Source organism: Symphalangus syndactylus, chromosome 10 (genome assembly GCF_028878055.3).
Source record: "Symphalangus syndactylus isolate Jambi chromosome 10, NHGRI_mSymSyn1-v2.1_pri, whole genome shotgun sequence".
Lineage (NCBI taxonomy): Eukaryota > Metazoa > Chordata > Mammalia > Primates > Hylobatidae > Symphalangus > Symphalangus syndactylus.
The window spans coordinates 96,107,405-96,130,951 of NC_072432.2; the positions used below are offsets into that span (position 1 = coordinate 96,107,405).

The following is a 23,547-nucleotide window of genomic DNA, read 5'->3' on the forward strand; positions in this document are numbered from 1 at the left end:
AAGGGTCCTACGCCCATGGAGCCTCATTCATTGCTAGCACGGCAGTCTGAGATCAAACTGCAAGGCAGCAGCAAGGCTGGGGGATGGGTGCCTGCCATTGCTGAGACTTGAGTAGGTAAACAGCGGCCAGGAAGCTCAAGCTGGGTGGAGCCCACCGCAGATGAAGGAGGCCTGACTGCCTCTGTAGACTCCACCTCTGGGGGCAGGGCATAGCCAAACAATGGAACACCTCTGCAGATTTAATGTCCCTGTCTGACAGCTTTGAAGAGAGTAGTGGTTCTCCCAGCAAGCAGTTGGAGATCTGAGAACGGACATTGTCTCTTCAAGTGGGTCGCTGACCCCCGAGTAGCCTAACTGGGAGGCACCCCCCAGTAGGGGCAGACTGACACCTCACACGGCTGGGTACTCCTCTGAGACAACTTCCAGAGGAACGATCAGACAGCAACATTTGCTGTTCACCAATATCCGCTGTTCTGCGGCCTCCACTGCTGATACCCAGGCAAACAGGGTCTGGAGTGGACCTCCAGCAAACGTCAACAGACCTGCAGCTGAGGGTCCTGACTGTTAGAAGGAAAACTAACAAACAGAAAGGACATCAACACCAAAACCCCATCTGTATATCACTATCATCAAAGAACAAAGGTAGATAAAACCACAAAGATGGGGAAAAAACAGAGCAGAAAAACTGGAAACTCTAAAAATCAGAGCGCCTCTCCTCCTCCAAAGGAAAGCAGCTCCTCACCAGCAACGGAACAAAGCTGGATGGAGAATGACTTTGACGAGTTGAGAGAAGGAGGCTTCAGATGATCAAACTACTCTGAGCTAAAGGAGGAAGTTTGAACCCATAGCAAAGAAGTTAAAAACCTTGAAAAAAAATTAGATGAATGGCTAACTATAATAACCAATGCAGAGAAGTCCTTAAAGGACCTGATGGAGCTGAAAACCACGGCACGAGAACTATGTGATGAATGCACAAGCGTCAGTAGCCAATTTGATCAACTGGAAGAAAGGGTATCAGTGATGGAAGATCAAATGAATGAAATGAAGCAAGAAGAGAAGTTTAGAGAAAAAAGAATAAAAAGAAATGAACAGAGCCTCCAAGAAATATGGAACTATGTGAAAAGATCAAATCTATGTCGGATTGGTGTGCCTGAAAGTGACAAGGAGAATGGAACCAAGTTGGAAAACACTCTGCAGGATATTATCCAGGAGAACTTCCCCAACCTAGCAAGGCAGGCCAACATTCAAATTCAGGAAATACAGAGAATGCCACAAAGATACTCCTTGAGAAGAGCAACTCCAAGACACATAATTGTCAGATTCACCAAAGTTGAAATGAAGGAACAAATGTTAAGGGCAGCCAGGGAGAAAGGTCGGGCTACCTACAAAGGGAAGCCCATCAGACTAACAGCTGATCTCTCCGCAGAAACTCTACAAGCCAGAAGAGAGTGGGGGCCAATATTCAACATTCTTAAGGAAAAGAATTTTCAACCCAGAATTTCATATCCAGCCAAACTAAGCTTCAAAAGTGAAGGAGAAATAAAATCCTTTACAGACAAGCAAATGCTGAGAGATTTTGTCACCACCCGGCCTGCCCTACAAGAGCTCCTGAAGGAAGCACTAAACATGGAAAGGAACAACCGGTACCAGCCACTGCAAAAACATGCCAAATTGTAAAGACCTTCGAGGCTAGGGAGAAACTGAATCAACTAACGAGCAAAATAACCAGCTAACATCAACTGACAGGATGAAGTTCACACATAACAATATTAACCTTAAATGTAAATGGGCTAAATGCTCCAATTAAAAGACACACACTGGCAAATTGGATAAAGAGTCAAGACCCATCAGTGTGCTGTATTCAGGAAACCCATCTCACGTGCAGAGACACACATAGGCTCAAAATAAAGGGATAGAGGAAGATCTACCAAGCAAATGGAAAACAAAAAAAGGCAGAGATTGCAATCCTAGTCTCTGACAAAACAGACTTTAAACCAACAAAGATCAAAAGAGACAAAGAAGGCCATTACATAATGATAAAGGGATAAATTCAACAAAAGAGCTAACTATCCTAAATATATATGCACCCAATACAGGAGCACCCAGATTGATAAAGCAAGTCCAAGAGACCCACAAAGAGACCTAGACTCCCACACAACAATAATGGGAGACTTTAACACCTCACTGTCAACATTAGACAGATCAACGAGACAGAAGGTTAACAAGAATATCCAGGAACTGAATTCAGCTCTGCCCCAAGCAGACCTAATAGACGTGTACAGAACTCTCCACCCCAAATCAACAGAATATACATTCTTCTCAGCACCACACCACACCTATTCCAAAATTGACCACATAGTTGGAAGTAAAGCACTCCTCAGCAAATGTAAAAGAACAGAAATTATAACAAACTGTCTCTCAGACCACAGTGCAATCAAACTAGAACTCAGGATTAAGAAACTCACTCAAAACCGCTCAACTACATGGAAACCGAACAACCTGCTCCTGAATGACTACTGGGTACATAACGAAATGAAGGCAGAAATAAAGATGTTCTTTGAAACCAACAAGAACAAAGACACAACATACGAGAATCTCTGGGACACATTTAAAGCAGTGTGTAGAGGGAAATTTATAGCACTAAATGCCCACGAGAGAAAGCAGGAAAGATCTAAAATTGATACCCTAACATCACAATTAAAAGAACTAGAGAATCAGGAGCAAACACATTCAAAAGCTGGCAGAAGGCAAGAAATAACTAAGATCAGAGCATAACTGAAGGAAATAGAGATACAAAATACCCTTCACAAAATCAATGAATCCAGGAGCTGGTATTTTTAAAAGATCAACAAAATTGATAGACTGCTAGCAAGACTAATAAAGAAGAAAAGAGAGAAGAATAAAATAGACGCAATAAAAAATGATAAAGGGGATATCACCACCGATCCCACAGAAATACACACTACCATCAGAGAATACTATAAACACTTCTACGCAAACAAACTAGAAAATCTACAAGAAATGGATAAATTCCTCGACACGTACACCCTCTCAAGACTAAACCAGGAAGAAGTTGAATCTCTGAATAGACCAATAACAGGCTCTGAAATTGAGGCAATAATTAATAGCTTACCAACCAAAAAAAGTCCAGGACCAGATGGATTCACAGCCATATTCTACCAGAGGTACAAGGAGGAGCTGGTACCATTCCTTCTGAAGCTATTCCAAACAATAGAAAAAGAGGAAGTTCTCCCTAACTCATTTTATGAGGCCAGCATCATCCTGATACCAAAGCCTGGAAGAGACACAACAAAAAAAGAGAATTTTAGATCAATATCCCTGATGAACGTCGATGCAAAAATCCTTAATAAAATACTGGCAAACCAAATCCAGCAGCACCTGAAAAAGCTTATCCACCATGATCAAGTGGGCTTCATCCCTGGGATGCGAGGCTGGTTCAATATATGCAAATCAATAAACCCAATCCAGCATATAAACAGAACCAACAGCAAAAACCACGTGATTATCTCAATAGATGCAGAAAAGGCCTTTGACAAAATTCAAGAACCCTTCATTCTAAAAACTCTCAATAAATTAGGTATTGATGGGATGGATCTCAAAATAATAAGAGCTATTTATGACAGACCCACAGCCAATATCATACTGAATGGGCAAAAACTGGAAGCATTCCCTTTGAAAACTGGCACAAGACAGGGATGCCCTCTCTCACCACTCCTATTCAACATAGTGTTGGAAGTTCTGGCCAGGGCAATCAGGCAGGAGAAGGAAATAAAGGGTATTCAATTAGGAAAACAGGAAGTCAAATTGTCCCTGTTTGCAGATGACATGATTGGATATCTAGAAAACCCCATCATCTCAGCCCAAGGTCTTAAGCTGATAGGCAACTTCAGCAAAGTCTCAGGACACAAAATCAGTGTGCAAAAATCATAAGCGTTCTTATACACCAATAACAGACAAACAGAGAGCCAAATCATGAGTGAACTCCCATTCACAATTGCTTCAAAGAGAATAAGATACCTAGGAATCCAACTTACAAGGGATGTGCAGGACCTCTTCAAGGAGAACTACAAACCACTGCTCAATGAAATAAAAGAGGATACAAACAAATGGAAGAACATTCCATGCTCATGGGTAGGAGGAATCAATATTATGAAAATGGCCATACTGCCCAAGGGAATTTATAGATTCAATGCCATCCCCATCAAGCTACCAATGACTTTCTTCACAGAATTGGAAAAAACTACTTTAAAGTTCATATGGAACCAAAAAAGAGCCCACATTGCCAAGTCAATCCTAAGCCAAAAGAACAAAGCTGGAGGCATCATGCTACCTGACTTCAAACTATACTACAAGGCTACAGTAACCAAAACAGCATGGTACTTGTACCAATACAGAGATATAGACCCATGGAACAGAACAGAGCCCTCAGAAATAATACCACACATCTACAACGATCTGATCTTTGACAAACCTGACAAAAACAAGGAATGGGGAAAGGATTCCCTATTTAACAAATGGTGCTGGGAAAACTGGCTAGCCATATGTAGAAAGCTGAAACTGGATCCCTTCCTTACACCTTATACAAAAATTAATTCAAGATGGATTAAAGACTTAAAATATTAGACCTAAAACCATAAAAACCCTAGAAGAAAACCTAGGCAATACCATTCAGGACATAGGCGTGGGCAAGGACTTCATGTCTAAAACACCAAAAGCAATGGCAACAAAAGCCAAAATTGACAAATGGGATCTAATTAAACTAAAGAGCTTCTGCACAGCAAAAGAAACTGCCATCAGAATGAACAGGCAACCTACAGAATGGTAGAAAATTTTTGCAATCTACTGATCTGACAAAGGGCTAATATCAAGAATCTACAATGAACTCAAACAAATTTACAAGAAAAAACCAACCCCATCAACAAGTGGGCAAAGGATATGAACAGACACTTCTCAAAAGAAGACATTTATGCAGCCAACAGACACATGAAAAAATGCTCATCATCACTGGCCATTGGAGAAATGCAAATCAAAACCACAATGAGATACCATCTCACACCAGTTAGAATGGCGATCATTAAAAAGTCAGGAAACACAGGTGCTGGAGAGGATGTGGAGAAATAGGAATGCTTTTACACTGTTGGTGGGACTGTAAACTAGTTCAACCATTGTGGAAGTCAGTGTGGCGATTCCTCAGGGATGTAGAACTAGAAATACCATTTGACCCAGCGATCCCATTACTGGGTATATACCCAAAGGATTATAAAACGTGCTGCTATAAGGACACATGCACACATATGTTTATTGCGGCACTATTCACAATAGCAAAGACTTGGAACCAACCCAAATGTCCAACAGTCATAGACTGGTTTAAGAAAATGTGGCACATATACACCATGGAATACTATGCAGCCATAAAAAATGATGAGTTCATGTCCTTTGTAGGGACATGGATGAAGCTGGAAACCATCATTCTCAGCAAACTATCGCAAGGACAAAAAACCAAACACTGCATGTTCTCACTCATAGGTGGGAATTGAACAATGAGAACACTTGGACACAGGAAGGGGAATATCACACACTGGGGCCTGTTGTGGGGTTAGGGGCTGGGGGAGGGATAGCATTAGGAGATATACCTAAGGTTAAATGATGAGTTAATGGGTGCAGCACACCAGCATGGCACATGTATACATATGTAACAAACCTGCACGTTGTACACATGTACCCTAAAACTTAAAGTATAATAATAAAAAAGAAAAGAAAACTGCTAGAGACTTTCAGGTTGTCTTAGGATAATGGTGGATGCCTACATCTGAATTTCTGTGTAGCCCCTGAAACATCATAAAGAGTGTCAAGGAGAGCAATTGAAATCACACATAATTTAGACCTTGAATGTTATGAACTTCAAATTACTTGTAACTAGCAGAGATATCTGTGGAGCTCATATCTTAACCTTGTATGGTGTTGAGAGCAAGTACGTTCTGATGAGACTGTATAAAAAAAAGAAGAAAATGAAGAATAGGAACTAAGAATTGATGGAGCAAAGAGAAAATCACCAACCGAAAGAGAGTCACACTCTTAAGTGCAATATTACTGAAAATAAGTCTAGGATGTGGTATATCAGACTACTGGCTACAGGGAAGTTACTTGAAAGTATGCCCAATGTTTGTTGTCTCTGAAAATCAGTTTCTTGGGAGTAGTAAAAGAAGAGGAGGGGAGAGGCACTCTTCAGAGACTAAGGCATAAACAGAAAGAAGAAAGTAAGAGGGAGAATTTTAAGGGTCCTGCAGAAGTTAAAGAAATGTACAAAATCAGAGATGAACCAAATCCTCCCCCTGCTACCAGAAAAAGAAAAAAAAGCTATTCATGAAGAAAACTGCACTTCACTATGCTGACATGGATACTCATGAAAGAGAAATCCTGAAGCCACTACAGAATGCTTACAGCAGATAGCTGTTACGGAGGGTTTTCTAGTTTCGAAATTTCACAATACGTGTAGAAAAAATGTATGTATGCAAGGTTCCTGTAAGACAAAAATAGAAAATGAAAATAAAGTCTGTGAATTGATGACAATTCCTCCTCAAAACCAACCACAACATGGAAGAAGATTGAACTTAGCAGTATAACTTGAATTGAATATTTTGAACAATCATTTCCAGATATAAAAAAAGTTGAATGAAAAATTTAAAAAACAAGAGAAATAAAAACCAAGATGGGCCAGGCGCAGTGGCTCACACTTGTAATCCCAGCACTTTGGGAGGCCGAGGTGGGCGGATCATGAGGTCAGGAGATCGAGACCATCCTGGCTAACACAGTGAAACCCCGTCTCTACTAAAAATACAAAAAATTAGCCAGGCGAGGTGGCGGGCGCCTGTAGTCCCAGCTACTCGGGAGGCTGAGGCAGGAGAATGGCATGAACCCCGGCGGGCGGAGCCTGCAGTGAGCCGAGATCGTGCCACTGCACTCCAGCCTGGGTGACAGTGAGACTCTGTCTCAAAAAAAAAAAAAAACAAAAAAAACCAAGATGAAATGAGGGTGATTGCACTTAGGAAAGAAATTGAAATGAAGATTAAATTACAAGAACTACAGGGGAGAATATATTTGACTAAACATTTAGCAAGGGGCATTGAATAAAGGTATAAAAAACAGAAGAAAAATGAGATAAAGGAGTAAAAAAGATATAGGAGTAAAAAGAAAAAGTAGTTGAAATGGAAGATTGGCAAAGATTTCACGTGCAAATAATTGATGTCTCTGAAGAATAAAACCAAAACAAGAGAACAGAATTAATATTTAAAATTATAATCCAAGAAAGCTTTCTGGAAATAAAAGACCTAATCTACATATTGAAAAGACTTGTTGTATCCTGGAGAAAATTGACCCAGGATAATTAACTCTGATTCATATCCTAGACTTTAATAATAAAAAATCTTCAAAGCTTCCTGGCAAAAAAATTTTTTTTCAAAAAATTACTTGCAAGGAGAAAAAAAGTAGGTTGGTATCAGAATTCTCAGCAGGAATGTACAGAGTGGGCCTAGAAAATAGCAACATTTTTTTTAAATGTCAAAAAATGTCATAAAGTATGAGTCAAGAAAGAGTCAAGCTGTCCTTAGAGTATCATGTGTGAGAACATGGTTTTAAACCTACAAGAATTGAAGTAATATGGTTTTCACAAGTGATCCCTTCCTAAGAGATGTATTAGAGGATGAGCTTCATTAAGTCAAGAGATAACTGGGCAGACTTTGGCAATGGTTACTGATGGTTACTGTTTATGTATTTAACGAAATATATAAGACTAAAACAACAATGGGGCAAGGGTGGGATAATTATGTGTAAATGTTATATTCCAATAAACTAGAAATAATGCAGTTTTTTTAAATGAGAGAAGGGGGAGAGTAAGGAGTAAGTAAGATGAGCTCAGTAATTGTTGCACAGGCAATAACTGGGAGTCAAAATATACCATTTTACACCGGCAAACTAGTTATAGAAAGTCAAATAAGGAAAAGAGGGACTGTAGGTATTTCAAAAAATTACCTTAATTTTTATTTTACCTTTAAGGTAAATAATATTTCACCTTTAATTAATATTAAAGGTATTAATATATTGGATAGGCTGGGCGCGATAGCTCACGCCTGTAATCCCAGCACTTTGGGAGGCCGAGGCAGGCAGATCACGAGGTCAGGAGTTCAAGACCAGCCTGACCAACATAGTGAAACGCCGTCTCTACTAAAAATACAAAAATTAACCAGGCATGATGGTGCACCTGTAATCCCATGTGCTCAGAAGGCTGAAGCAGGAGAATCGCTTGAACCCGGGAGGCAGAGGTTGCAGTGAGCCGAGATTGTGCCACTGCATTCCAGCCTGGGTGACACAGCGAGACTCCATCTCAAAAAAAAAAAATTTATATATATATATATGATAATTCCAGAACAAAAGTATAAACTTTCCTCCTTACCCAAATAAATGATTTTTTAAACACAAAACAGAATAGAGGGAAGAAAGCACTAATTATAGTATACTGTATTATAATCCATTGTATTATAATAAAAAATCTGACAGAATTGTGGCCAAGCATCTCAGTCACATTAATAAGTGTGAACAACCTTAAAATAAAAAAATTTACAAATTGGCTTACAAAGTAAGAAACAACTCTCTACCACATGCAAGATACATACCTAAAGTGATTCAGAAAGGCCAAAAATAAAGGGATAAGCAAAAATTATCCAGAGAAGTGGAAAGTATAAGAAAGCAGGAATTCTCATTCTGCCACCAAACAAAATAAAACTGAAGCTGAAAAGCATTAAATATGACCAAAATGGATACTTTTTAATGCTTAACGCTGTAATTCATAAGGAAGATTTAATAGTTATAAATATGCTCCAAATAACACACCAGCCACCTTGATACAGCCAAAATAAGAAGCTTAAGAAGATATATATAGAAACTCAATCAGAGGAGACTAACATGTTATTCTCAGTGTAAAATAAGTTAGTAGATAAATACATAGAAGATCTAAATAACATAATCAATAAAGTAGCTATTGTGAATATATGTCAGACATTACACCTTGATAATAGAAGCATACTTTATTCTAAAGAGCAGATAGAACATTCATAAAAATTGATTATTGTATTAGTTGGATCTTTGTGTTAGTTTGCTAGGGCTGCTGTAACAAAGTACCACAAACTGAATGACTTTAAACAACAGAAACAGAAATTTATTGTCTCACAGTTCCCATGGGCTAGAAGTTTGAGATCAAGGTGGTGGCAGGTTGGTTCCTTTTGAGAGCTTCTGGTGGTTTGCTGGCAATCTTTGGTATTCTTGAATAAACAAATCCATAGAGATAGAAAGTACATTAATGGTTGCCTAGGGTTAGGAGGTTTGGGGGAAATGGGGAGTGATTGCTGATGGGTACAGATTCCTTTTGAGACGGTAAAAATGTTCTGAAATTAAATAGAAGTGATGGTTGCACTTGTGATATACTTCAGTATACTAAAACTTGTGAATATACTAAAGACCATTCATTTGTACACCTTAAAAGAGTTAATTTTATAGTACGTGAAACAAATATTTTATTAAAACTATTTAAGACAAGATAGTACAGGAGGAAAATAATAAAAATAAAAGAGAAATATAGAGAACAGAAAGGAGTAAAATAATGAGTAAAAATTCTAGCAAAAAACTAGCGAAATTGGTAAATGTCAGATATGTAAATAATGAACTGTTGAAACATAGAAGGTAAGGGACTACTTTGTACCCTTTTACACAAATACATTTGTAAACATGTATACTTTTCCTGGAATATATAGTGTATCAAAATGGACTCTAGCTGAAATAGAAAGGAGGAGAAATAGAGTAGGAGAATAAAGTAGGAGAAATAGAGAATATTATAAAAGAACTTCATCCATAGGAAAGCACCAGGCCCAGATAAGGGGACTTTTTATCAAATTTTCACAAACTAAATGGTCTCAATGGTGTTTAAATTGTCCTGGAGTATAGGAAATGAAAGAAAACTTCCATTTTTAAAAAAGCAGCAATATATAACAGTGTTTGATAGACCCGAAAAAAGATAGCATTAAACAAAAAATTAAAGATTATCATATTAATATCAGTGTAAAAAATTATAAATGAAATATTATCAAACAAATCAATTTCACATTAAGAAAACACCCCATGCTTGGTATAGCGGCTCATGCCTGTAATCCCAACACTTTGGGAGGCCAAGGCAGATGGATTGCTTGAGCCCAAGTGTTCGAGACCAGCCTGAGCAATATAGCAAGACCCCATCTCTACAAAAAATACAAAAATTAGCCAGGCATGGTGGCACATGCCTGAAGTCCAAGCTACTTGGAGGTTGAGGTGGGAGGATCACCTTGGCCTGGGGAGTTTGAGGCTGCAGTGAGCCAAGATCATGCCACTGCATTCCAGCCAGGGCGATACCCACAATACCCCATGACCAGTTGCATTTTATTCCAGTATTGCAAAGATGGTTAATACTTAGCAATCCATGAATATAATTCACTGTATTAATAGATCTAAAGAAAAAATCATGCTGTTATTTCCATAGATGCCAAATAGACTTTGACACATTTCATCACCTACTTCAAATGAAAACACTTAAGAAAACAAATTGATGAATATTATCTTAATGTGTATGTGTACATATATGTATGCATGTTTATACATACGTACATATATACACATATTTAATGGGAAACAAGTATATACATGCATACATATATGTGTACTTAATGGGAAACAAGTATATACATGTATACACATGTGTACATACATATGTGTACATATATGTATGTATGTTTACACATGTGTATATGTATGTGTACATACATGTATGCATGTTTGTACATATATACATATGTACGCATACGTATGTGTACATATATGTGTGTGTGTTTATACATACGTACATATATACACATACTTAATGGGAAACAAGTATATACATGCATACATATATGTGTACTTAATGGGAAACATGTATATACATGCATACATATATACGTACATATATACACATACTTAATGGGAAACAAGAAACATTCCCACTGAAAGCAAGGTTTCCTATTTGCACTATTTAGCATTCACTTGGAGGTATTGGCTAAGGAATTTAGGGAAAAAAGCAATCAGATATAAGAGTTAGAAAAGATGTAAAACTATATTTACAGATGATATGCTTATCAAGAGACATAAGAATTGGAAAAGATGTAAAATTATCTCCATTTCTTATGCTAATATAGTTCGGAAATTATAGAGAATTACTGATAAAACTAACTCGACCACAGATGAATTCAGTGAAGTAGGGGATATAAAATTAACATAAAAATTAATAATTTTCATATGACAAGCAGTAACCAGGTAGAAATTTTTTTGGAATACCCTATTTACAATAGCAACAGGAAAACAATATAGTTCAGAATAAACTTAACAAGAAATGCATAAACCAACAAGAGGAAAATTTAAAAATGCTTCTGAAAGACACCAAAGGGTAATAGATTTGACTAAATGAAAACCATCACTGTTTTAGTCTGTTTGCTTTGCTATAAAGGAATTATAGTAAATTACCCTGAGGCTGGGTAATTTATTAAAAAGAAGAGGTTTATTTGGCTTATGGTTCTGCAACCTATACAAGAAGCATGGTGCCAGCATCTGCTTCTGGTGAGGGTTTCAGCAAGCCTGAGCCTTTACTCATAGCCGAAGGGGAAAGGGAGTTAGCATATCACATGGTGAGAGAGGGAGCAAGAAAGCAATGGGAGGAGTGCCACACTCTCAAATAACCAGTTCCCACTTGAACTAATGGAGTCCAGCTCACACCTGAACTAACAGAGAAAGAACTCACTTATTATCACAGGGATGGCACCAAGCCATTCATGAGGGATCCACCTATGTGACCCAAACACCTGCCACTAGGTCTCACCTCCAACACTGGGGATCACATTTCAATATGAGATTTGGAGGGGACAGGTATCTAAGCTATATCAATCCCTTATTATTGGGTAGGTTGATGTTATAACGATTTCAATTCTCCTTAGATTAATTAATGTAATGCAACCCCAATGAAAATGTCGCCAAAGTTTTTTTTTTTTTTAACTGTAGGAGGTTTATAATAATGTTCATATGGAAAAATAAAATATGTAAAAAATAGCTAGTAAACTCCCCCTGTAAAAAAAAAGGTTATGAGAATATAGTAGCCCAACCAAACATTAATATACTTTGTAGCCACTACAGTTATAACAAAGAGGTAACTAGTATATGAATAACCAGACCAGTGGGAAACAATAGGAGGTCTCGAAATAGACCCAAGTACATATGGACATTTAGTATATGATAAAAAGTGACACTTCTTATCTGAGTTTTACTTTTAACTGATTACCAGGGTGTGTATGTGTGGGGGTAGGGGGGCAGTCTTTACAGCTGAATTAATCTGTAATGTTATTTAAGAAATCAGCTATTGAAGATTCTGGATAAGATTAAATGTCTTTTCGTTTTTCTTTTGAAATGTATTACTCTAATTTGTATTACTCATTACAGTTCTAACATGGAGTTTGAGATGCTCCTATACACTTGGCTTTTGCTAGAAAGAAAATAATATAAATGAAGTAGCTTTAAAGTGATCACACAGGTACAATATCTAAATCTTCACTGGCTTGAGAATTGTTTCTTCTTACTTAACATTTTATTCATTACAGCATCCCGAAGAGACAGCTGAAAAAAGACTATTTGAATTAACATATTTATCATTAGGCTACCTCTTTCTTCCTCCCTCTTTTTTTCCATCCTCACAGAACCCTTTTTATATCTTTTTTCCTTCTTTACTAGTTTTTATACACTTTTCAAACTTCTTGTTTTAACTAATAGTTGTTCCTCCTTCATTTATCTACAGAAATATCTGTCCACTGTCCTTTAAAAGTTACTCTGTTTTTTTCTCATTCATTGCTTCTTTGCCATACAAATATATTTGTTATTGTACATATCATATGATGGTTTAGTTATTTGTCTGTTTTCCTCTTAGACTGTGAACTTGTTAAGACTTGTTTTACTGATTTTTTGTATATTGATATAATGCACAATAACTGCTTGTTTAATGGATTAATGACCAAAGACTTTCAGACATTTAATGATTCTGATTGTACAGGACATATTGTGAACTATGTTATGTGAACTCATAAAAACTAGCTGAAAAAATTGCAGATACAGAAATTTAATTTTATCAATATTTATGTTAGATATTCTTTAATATTTTTAAGCTTCCTAGCTCAGGAAAACATACTAGTTTGTAGAAATTACGTATAAATTTTCTTTCTACTTTTATTTTAGGAAAAACTGATAAAGTATGCAACAGACAGTGAAACAGTAGAACCTATTATCTCACAGTTGGTGACAGTGCTTTTGAAAGGTTGCCAAGATGCAAACTCTCAAGCTCGGTTGCTCTGTGGGGAATGTTTAGGGGAATTGGGGGCGATAGATCCAGGTCGATTAGATTTCTCAACAACTGAAACTCAAGGAAAAGATTTTACATTTGTGGTAAGTAGTGGAAATTTGGAATGACAAAAAAGTTCTCTGTCCTATTGAGGTTTATATATTCCATTTACAAAAACTATTCAGGTTATCCTTAATAAAAGCTTCACCTAGAACCAGACAATTAGTTAACTTCTGAGTTTATTTCTTTTACTATTGCAGAAACCTTTAGCCAAAAGCAATAAAGTTTGAACCCCATCTAGGGTGCTATATTCTTGTAAATAAAGCTTCCTAATATAATAATGACAATATTTAAAGCCTAATCAATTATTTAAATATTACTTTTTAAACATTATTGCTAGTGTTTCCATGGAAAACTAGTTTCCAGGATATTACAGTAGTAATATTTTGTAGTCAAATGAGTTTGGGAACTCCATATAGGACAAAATTAAATGACTTTTTTTTTAAAAAATGTGACTTTTAATGTATCTGTGTGCGTTGTGAATCTCTATATCTCCAAGAGTTATAATATATAGGTATATTAAAATTATTTCTTAGAGTTTCTCAAATGACTCTTGGGCTCTACAGAATGCAATGTAGGAGATACTGTGTATACATTTTGTGTTTTTTTTTTTGAACGGAGTCTCGCTCTGTCAGCCAGGCTGGAGTGCAGTGGCGCGATCTCGGCTTACTGCAACCTCTGCCTCCTGGATTCAAGTGATTGTCCTGCCTCAGCCTCCCGAGTAGTTGGGATTACAGGCGCACACCACCACGCCTGGCTAATTTTTGTATTTTTAGTAGAGATGGACTTTCACCATATTGGCCAGTCTGATCTCGAACTCCTGACCTCATGATCTGCCCTCCTTGGCCTCCCAAAATGCTGGAATTACAGGCATAAGCCACCGTGCCTGGCCTACATTTTGCTTTTTAAGGGTTAAAAAACAAACAATGCAAATTGTCAGAGATATGCAAAAGTTGAATAATTTTTTGTACACCTTAGAAATAGCCTAAAAAGCTTTACATTTTGGCTTTTTAGCTACAGATTATATTGTAGTCTTGATACCAAACTTAGTTTGAACCTCACTGTCTTTTCCTTTGTCTAAGTTAAATTCACTTAGGCAGTTAAGTTAAATTCACCATGGAAGAAGCAGTACACCTAAGAAAATTTATAGCAGTTATCCTGGAATTTTCTATTTTTTTTTTTTTTTCTAATTGAGACTGGAGTAGAAGATTCAAGCTTTGCCTATGGATTATTGATGGAGCTAACAAGAGCTTACCTTGCATATGCTGATAATAGCCGAGCTCAAGATTCAGCTGCCTATGCCATTCAGGTAAGAGTGGATATAGTCATTACTGGCTTTAAATTGTTTAATTCAAATAAGAACGTTGTAAATTCTATACTTGTGAAACTCCTTTTTGTTTTAATTCTCACTTTTATCAAAGTTATACAAGTTCATGATAAACATTTTAGAGTACAGAAGCATACCTCTTAACCGATTATTATAGGTATAGTTACTTTCAAAATTTTTGTGTCTATATACAAATATATACTACTGCCTCAGCTTTGTGACTTAAGTGAGTTAGTTAAATCATTCTAGGCAATGAAATAAATGTCCTAAGGATGTTCACAGCTCTGAAACTATAAAATTATGTTTATTTTTCTGTGTACAAGTGTAACTCAAAGATAATATGCGTTCAGTTCCAGACCACCACAATAAAGCAAGTATCTTTATAAAGCGAGTTACATGAATTCTTCAGTTTCCCAGTGCATATTAATGTTACGTTTACACTATACTATAGTCTGTCAGGTGTGCAATAGCATTATGTCTAAAAACCAATGTACATGCCTTTATTTAAAAAATACTTTGTTGCTAAAAAATGCTAGCCATCATCTGAGCCTTCACAAGTCATAATGGTTTTGCTGGTGGAAGATTTTGCCTCAATGTTGATGGTGCTGATTAATTTCAGTGGTGGTTGCTGAAGGTTGGAATGGCTGTGGCAATTTCTTAAAAAAATCAGACAACGAAGTTTGCCACATCAGTTGCCTTTCGTGAAAGGTTTCTCTGTAGCCTGTGATGCTGTTTGATACCATTTACCCCACAGTAGAACTTCTTTCAAAATTTTAATGAGTCCTCTCAAACCTTGCCACTGCTTAATCAACTAAGTTTATATAATGTTCTAAATCCTTTGTTGTCACTTGAACAGTGTTCACAGCATTTTGAGTGGAACCACAGTAGATTCCATCTCCAGAAACCACTTTCTTTGCTTATAAAAAGCAACTCCTCATCCATTCAGGTTTTATCATGAGAAGGCAGTAATTCAGTCCTATCTTCAGGCTCCACTTCTAACTCTGGTTTTCTTGCCATTTTTATCACATCTATAGTTACTTCCTCCACTGAAGTTTTGAGCCTCTCAAAGTTATCCAGGAGGGATTGGAATCAACTTCTTTCAAACTCCTGTTAATGTTGATAGATATTTTGACTTCTCATGAATCATGAACATTCTTAATGACATCTAGAACAGTGAATTCTTTCCAGAAGGTTTTCAATTTACTGTGCCCAGATCCATCAGAGGAATTACTATCTGTGGCTGCTATAACCTTATAAAATGTATTTCTTAAGTAATAAAACTTGAAAGTCAAAATTACCCCTTGATACACGGGCTGCAAAATGGATGTTTTGTTAGCAGGCACGAAAACAACATTAATATCCTTGTATAGCTCCATCAGAGCTCCCAGGTGACAGGTACATTGTCAGTGAGCAGTAATATTTGGAAAGGAATCTTTTATTGTGACCAGTAGGTCTCAACAGTGAGCTTAAAATATTCAGTAAACCATGCTGTAAACAGATGTGTTGTCATTCAGGCTTTGTCACTGCATTTATAGAGCACAGGCAGAGTAGATTTCACATAATTTTTTATTTTTTAATTTTTTTTACTTTTATTGTTCTAATTTTCAATTTTTATGGGTATGTAGTAGATGCATATATTTAGATTTCGCCTAATTCCTAACAGCCCTAGGATGTATGGAATCGTCAATGAGCATTGGCTTCAATTTAAAGTCACCAACTGCATTAGCCCCTAACGAGAGAGTTATTAACCTGTCCTTTGAAGCTTTGAAGCCAGGTATTGACTTCTCCTCTCTAGCTGTGAAAGTCCTGGATAGCATCTTCTTCCAACAGAATAGAATGATTTTAGCTAGATCTTCTGGATAACTTGCTGCAGCTTCTCTATCAATAGTTGCTTCTTCACCTTGCACTTTTATGTTATAGAGACAGCTTCTTTTCCTTAAACCGCATGAAGCAACCTCTGTTTGCTTCAAACTTTTTTTTGTTTGTTTGTTTTTTAAGAAGTGCCCCTTGAGTCGTATCACTTCAAACTTTTTTTTCTGCAGCTTATTCTCCTCTCTCAGATTTCATAGAATTGGAGAGAACTAGGGCTTTTCTTTGGATTAGGCTTTGGCTTAAGGGAATGTTGTGGCTAGTTTGATCTTTTATCCAGACCACTAAAACTTTCTCTATATCAGCAATAAGACTGTTTCTCTTTCTTATATTTGATATATTCATTGAAGTAACACTTTTAATTTCCTTCAAGAACTTTTTCTTTACATTTATACTTGGCTGTTTGGTGCAAGACACCTAGCTTTTGGCTTGTCTAGGTTTTTGACATGCCTTCTTCACTAAGCTTAGTCATTTCTAGCTTTTGATTTAAAGTGAGAGATGTGTGATTCCTCCTTTCATATGGATACTTAGAGGTCACTGTAGGGTTATTAATTGGCCTAATTTCAATATTCTTATGTCTTTGGGAATACGAAGTCCCAAAGAGAGTGAGAGGGATGGAACGGCTGGTCAGTGGACTGGTCAGAACACACACCACATTTATCGATTAGGTTCACTGTCTTATATGGGCACAGTTTGTGGAGCCCCAAAGCAATTACAACAGTAACATCAAAGATCACTGATCATATTATCACTATAACAGATATAGTAATAATGAAAAAGTTTGAAATATTTTGAGAATTACTGAAATGTGACATAGAGACATGAAGTGAGCATATGTTGTTGGAAAAATGGCACTGATAGATTTACTGCATGCATAGTGGCCACAAACCTTCTATTTCTAAAAAAACAAACACAAAAAAACAGCATCCGTGAAGCACAAATAAAGCAAAGTGCAATAAAATGAGTTATGGCTGTATTTTTATAACTAAAATATGTAGAACATTCACGAATATAAAGCGTTATCTGCTTCACTGTGGACTTACAAATATAACATATGTATTTGTAGGAGTTGCTTTCTATTTATGGCTGTAGAGAGATGGAGACCAATGGCCCAGGTCACCAGTTGTGGAGGAGATTTCCTGAGCATGTTCGGGAAATACTAGAACCTCATCTAAATACCAGGTTTGTAGGCTTATTTAATATATTTTCTTAAAATTGTTTTTAATTATATAAAAATTAATGCAATTTTTTGGCCAGGCACAGTGGCTCACACCTGTAATCCCAGCACTTTGGGAGACTGAGGTGGGCGGATCACGAGGTCAGGAGTTCAAGATGAGCCTGACCAACATGGTGAAACCCCATCTCTACTAAAAATACAAAAATTAGCCGGGAATGGTAGCGCACACCTGTAATCCCAGCTACTTGGGAGGCTGGGGCAGGAGAATCGCTTGAACCCAGGGGGCAGAGGTTGCAGTGAGCCGCGATTGTGCCATTGCACTCCAGCCTGGGCGACAGAGCGAGACTTCGTCTCAGAGAAAAAAAAAAAAAAATTAATGCGATTTTTGATATAGTTTTTTCACATTAAAAGTGTTTTAGTATGTTCTTATATATATTTCACTATGATTTATGCTTATAATTTGTCTAGATGAGAAGTACAGTCTGCTCATTGGGTCAAATTCTACAACTTTAAATATTCAGATAAATTTATTGAAGTTAAAGGGATTGATTTTTTAAAAGTTCAATGGTCAGTAGTAAATTGAAAGAATGTACTTTAAGCTGAATGTGAGTTGAATTCTTTGATAGGTGAAAGTAATACAGAAATTTAAAGTTTAAACCTAGTCAGAAAGCCTTTAGTAAGCCCAACTAAAGATTTTCATTACTCCCACTTTCTCCTCATGAATATATTTTCACCCTCTACTTTTAAAAAAGTGTATTTAATCTCTTAAAAAATTTAAATGACTTTGTTAGGACTGATGAAATATGCAAGATGACATACACATTCATGAAGCATTTTATATTTAAAAAATCCATACAATTATAAATTATTTCTATTTAGAAACTGTACTTTTTGGTACCCTAGGTACACATGCATATTAGATACTTGACTTTGGACAAATAACTTCTTTGAACCTTAGAAAGTGCCTAGACTTCTACTAAAAGTCTTTATAAAAGCCCCGAGGTATGCATATTTATTTCCTAGATAATTTTTTATACTTAGAAATCTTTTAAACATCATTTTATGTCTTATGACCAGCATTATTAAAGAAGTGATTATTTAGTATTATTATTATTAGCCTTATTAAAGAAGAATTATTACTGTTATTATTATTATTTTTGAGACAGAGTCTCACTCTGTTGCCCAGGCTGGAGTGCAGTGATGCGGTATCAGCTCACTGCACCCTCTACCTCCTGGGTTCAAGTGATTCTCCTGCCACAGTCTCCCAAGTAGCTGGGATTACAGGCGTGCGCTGCCATGCCTGGCTACTTTTTGTATTTTTAGTAGAGATGGAGTTTCATCATGTTGGCCAGGCTGGTGTCCTGGCCTCAAGTGATCCGCCTGCCTGGGCTTCCCAAAGTGCTGGGATTACAGGCATGAGCCACTGCACCCGACCACTATTAGCATTATTTAAAAAGTAAAGTTAAAGACTAAAGTTAAAATTTGGATTTTCGTTTTTGAGGATTCCATACTTCCCCCATTTTCTTAGTCTGTACTTTGTATAGCACCTGTAGATGTCAAAAAAGTTCTGTAATCTACTGGAAGGTTTATGGCCTTTGGAGTCACAGAGTCTTAGGTTTGATTGTTGGCCTTGCATTTGCTAGCTCTGAAGTCTTGGGCAAGTTATTTAACATTTCCAGGTTTTAATTTTTTAATTTTGAAAACGTGGATAATTTTACCCACTTTGCATGATTATTGTTAGGAATAAAGGAGATAATATTAAAAGTACTTAGCAAAGTACCTGATATTTAGTTGACACTCAATAATAAATGCTTATTCAATCCTAGCTTGCTTAATAAATTCTTTGTTTTTTGGGGGAGAATTTGTGAAGTTTGCTATCATCTACTTCATAAGAAGTAGAAGCCAACATTTCTGCCTACCTGTTATTTTTTTCATAGGAAGCAACTTTTAAGTGGTCTTTTAAAAGTTGATCTTAACAAAGCAATGAAAATTCTTTTGGTCTTTAGCTTTTATACCTGAGCAGTTAGAATAACCTCTCGAATGGTTCCTCAATGATGGAAGTTAGGAGATTTACCTAGTTGGGATCTGCTTGTTGAAATTGGAGCCACATAAAATTAAGAGGTTGATAGAGCACATTTTGAATAGCATTGATTCCCTTTTGTATGAAAAACTAAAATACCAGGTTAGCCTGTAGCTCAATTTTATAGCTTGGACTGCTTGATATTTACTCCAGAGGACCTAGGGAAATACAGAATTTCTTAAAAGCATATTCATATTTTTGCTGCCTTTAAGTTATACTCCCTACTTTACGTTTTTTTTTTTAATTTGGGCTCTTTATATGTAATCACTAAATCTGGATTAAAGGATGGCTGTATTTGGGAGATTGAAATTTAGAACCAGATAGAACAACTGCAGTTCAAAATCACCACAGAAATAACTTTAGGAGAAAACATCAGTATATGACTAGGCAGAGCCTGGCTTGTATCCCAGTATCAGTAGTTTTCTAGCTAAGTTTACTATAAATTTGATAAAAATCATCTAGAGAACTATACTCGTGATGATTCAAAATAGGGATTTAAATTTTTTCTCCTGGTTTAGTGTGATGGTTAACTGAGAGATTATTGGATTTTTCAACTGTTAGAAACTTGGAATACAGTGAAATATATATATATCTATATTGGGTATAAGACTTTGGTTATAGGGCATTTGTTATTTCCTAAGCATTTATTGGTGATTTGAAAGAAACCCATGCCACTCAAAAAATCCTACACACAGGTAGCCGTAAGATGAGAGCTATGTGAACATGTTTAGATGTTAATGCTGAGGAACAAATAGAAAGGGTCATGTTGAAGTAATGTGAGAGAGAGGTGATAGTTGGTGTAGTAAGGACCCCAAGGAGCATCCAGAATGGGAGAGCCATGGCCCTTATAGGGAATTATACTTAGAAGAAATAAGATCTCTTTTTTTGCAATAGGGAAAGATAAAATAATGGATGGAACACAGCTAAGTTTACAGATTTCATTGCGGGAAGCAATGATTTTGTTTTTACTCTGTGAAGTAAGAGGTATAGGAGATGACCTCATTGGCTGAAAGTGGCAATGGAGTTGGTGTAGGTGACTTTAGAAGGGTGGTGATGGTTTGAAATAATCACTGGAAAACAGAAGAGAGCCAATAATGAAAACATAGAAGGAATTCTGTAACTTTAGAGGCCCACTGACATTGAAGACTAGGAATACATAGTAATACTAATCTTATAAGTGGGTTAGTGATTTTCCTATATCAGTGCAGTGGCCTGAGTATCATTTCAGTAAAGACAAATATTTAGACTGATTCAAGGTTGGGAGGTTAGCAGATGAATACCGCTGGAAAAGACAGTGTGGCAATGGAGTGGGTAGAGGATGTTACCAAGAGAATGCTAGAAGTGAAGGACCATACAGACTAAGATGGTTGTGGAAGGAGGCAAAGAGACGGGGATGTCATAGATCAGGAGAGCTTAGCAGGGTCACGGAACAGAAGATCTCAACAAGAGAGAATGGATGTGCTGGAATAACTGGGTGAAAAAACTGGAAATTTAGGAAACTATGACCACACAATGAGATGTCTAAATAATTGATTTCAAAGTGAAGAAATTCTTTGAATTAGCATGGGAGCCCTGATAATTCCTGAGCCCTGATGAGTAGAGAAGAAAGTCATTGGAAAGTTCTGAGCTTGATTAAGTGTTCCAGCTAGACACTGAAATCACCCAGGATGATAATAACACTGGGAAGAAAGAAAACCCTGAGCAATGTTCTAAAGTTATCAATGAGTTTGGTAATCAGTGAGTTGAGTAGTTACCCATAATGAGGAGTAGAAAATGGTAGTATACCTGGGTAGCTTGAACTTCAAAGGAACAGGTTTTTCTTATACAAGAATAGAATTGGAAGGATCTGAGGAAGAGGAGGGGGCAGACTCAAATCCTTAGAAGTGCTTTAGGTGTGCAAGAATGATCTACTTCACCCCTAAGAAGGATACTGGAAAAAGGTAAGCAGATTGCAGTAAAGGCAAGGCAGTACTGTGGTAGTCACTGAAGGAGCTGCTGTAATTTACTAAAATTCTAAACAGGTGGATTTATATTTTTAATAAACAAATTTTCAAAATTACAGATACAAGAGTTCTCAGAAGTCAACCGATTGGTCTGGAGTAAAGAAGCCAATTTACTTAAGTAAATTGGGTAGTAACTTTGCAGAATGGTCAGCATCTTGGGCAGGTTATCTTATTACAAAGGTAGGAAACCCTGTTCAGTTTGTTAACTGAATGGAAATTCTAAAGGAAACCAGAACATTTATCTGAATGCCTAGCACACACAATAATCATTGAAGTATTTGTGCTGATAATCATAGAAATTTTTGAAGAAAATGTTTACTAATAGAGAATAATAATTTCTCTGTAGTTACTAATAATAGTTTCTGAGTGAAAAGTAATTGTTTTACCAAGAAAATTACTATGGTCTTAATGTGTGTGTAAAATTACATTATGTTTATTCCTTTTATATTGTAAAATAATACTATGTAAAAGGACGTAAATGCTATGTCAGAGTTTTTTACATAATAAAAAGACACTCAATAAAGAGATATACTCTAATGGCATTTCTAAAAGAAGTTATATTATCTGAACTTTCTCTAAAATAAAAATAAAGATTTTTACAGTGATTTTCATGGAAAAACAGGTATATTTCTATTTCCTTAATGAGAAATTTTTACATGCCGGATAGACAAAAGGTACTCTGTGTTCCAAGAAAATGTTTACAGTATATTTAAAATTTACAATTTTTGTTTTTAATTTACATTTCTTTTTTTTTTGAGACGGAGTCTCACTCTTGCCACCCAGTTGGAGTGCAGTGGTGCGATCTCAGCTCACTGTAAGTCTCTGCCTACCAGGTTCAAGTGATTCTCCCGCCTCAGCCTCCTGAGTAGCTGGGATTACAGGCATGAGCCATCATACCCGGCTAATCTTTGTATTTTTTTTTTGTGTGTGTGTGACGGAGTCTCACTCTGTCGCCCAGGCTGGAGTGCAGTGGCATGATCTCAGCTCACTGCAAGCTCCTCCTCCTGGGTTCACACCATTCTCCTGCCTCAGCCTCCCAAGTGGCTGGGATTACAGGTGCCCACCACCACGCCCGGCTAATTTTTTTGTGTTGTTTTAGTAGGGACGGGGTTTCACCATGTTAGCCAGGATGGTCTCAATCTCCTGACCTCAGGTGATCTGCCCGCCTCTGCCTCTCAAAGTACTGGGATTACAGGCGTGAGCCACCGTGCCCCACCTTTAATTAACATTTCTGTTAGTGTTTTAAAATATCATTATACTAATTCGTAGTTAATAACTTCAAGACATTTTCTTTTTTTTTTTTTTTTTGACACGGAATCTCTCCCTGTCACTCAGGCTAGAATGCAGTCTCAGCTCACTGCAACCTCCGCCTCCTGGGTTTAAGTGATTCTCCTGCCTCAGCCTCCCGAGTATCTGGAACTACAGGCACCCGCCACCACACCAGCTAATTTTTTTGTGTGTGTTTTTTGTAGAGACAGGGTTTCACCGTGTTGGCCAGGATGGTCTCAATCTCTTGACCTTGTGGTCCTCCCACCTCGGCCTCCCAAAGTGCTGGGATTACAGGCGTGAACCACCACG

At 36.9% G+C, this 23,547-nt stretch overlaps 1 protein-coding gene across 3 annotated transcripts in view; it reads left to right on the forward strand.

The window, feature by feature from the left end:
* Nucleotides 1–23,547, forward strand: part of ATR (ATR serine/threonine kinase) — a 142,251-nt gene that overhangs the window by 47,648 nt on the left and 71,056 nt on the right. For all 3 annotated transcript variants that reach the window (XM_055295155.2, XM_055295156.2, XM_063610664.1), the window contains 4 exons: nt 13,351–13,557; nt 14,709–14,822; nt 17,776–17,891; nt 22,029–22,149. In XM_055295155.2, coding sequence (XP_055151130.2) covers nt 13,351–13,557; nt 14,709–14,822; nt 17,776–17,891; nt 22,029–22,149 — 558 coding nt within the window. The remainder of the gene's footprint in view (nt 1–13,350; nt 13,558–14,708; nt 14,823–17,775; nt 17,892–22,028; nt 22,150–23,547) is intronic.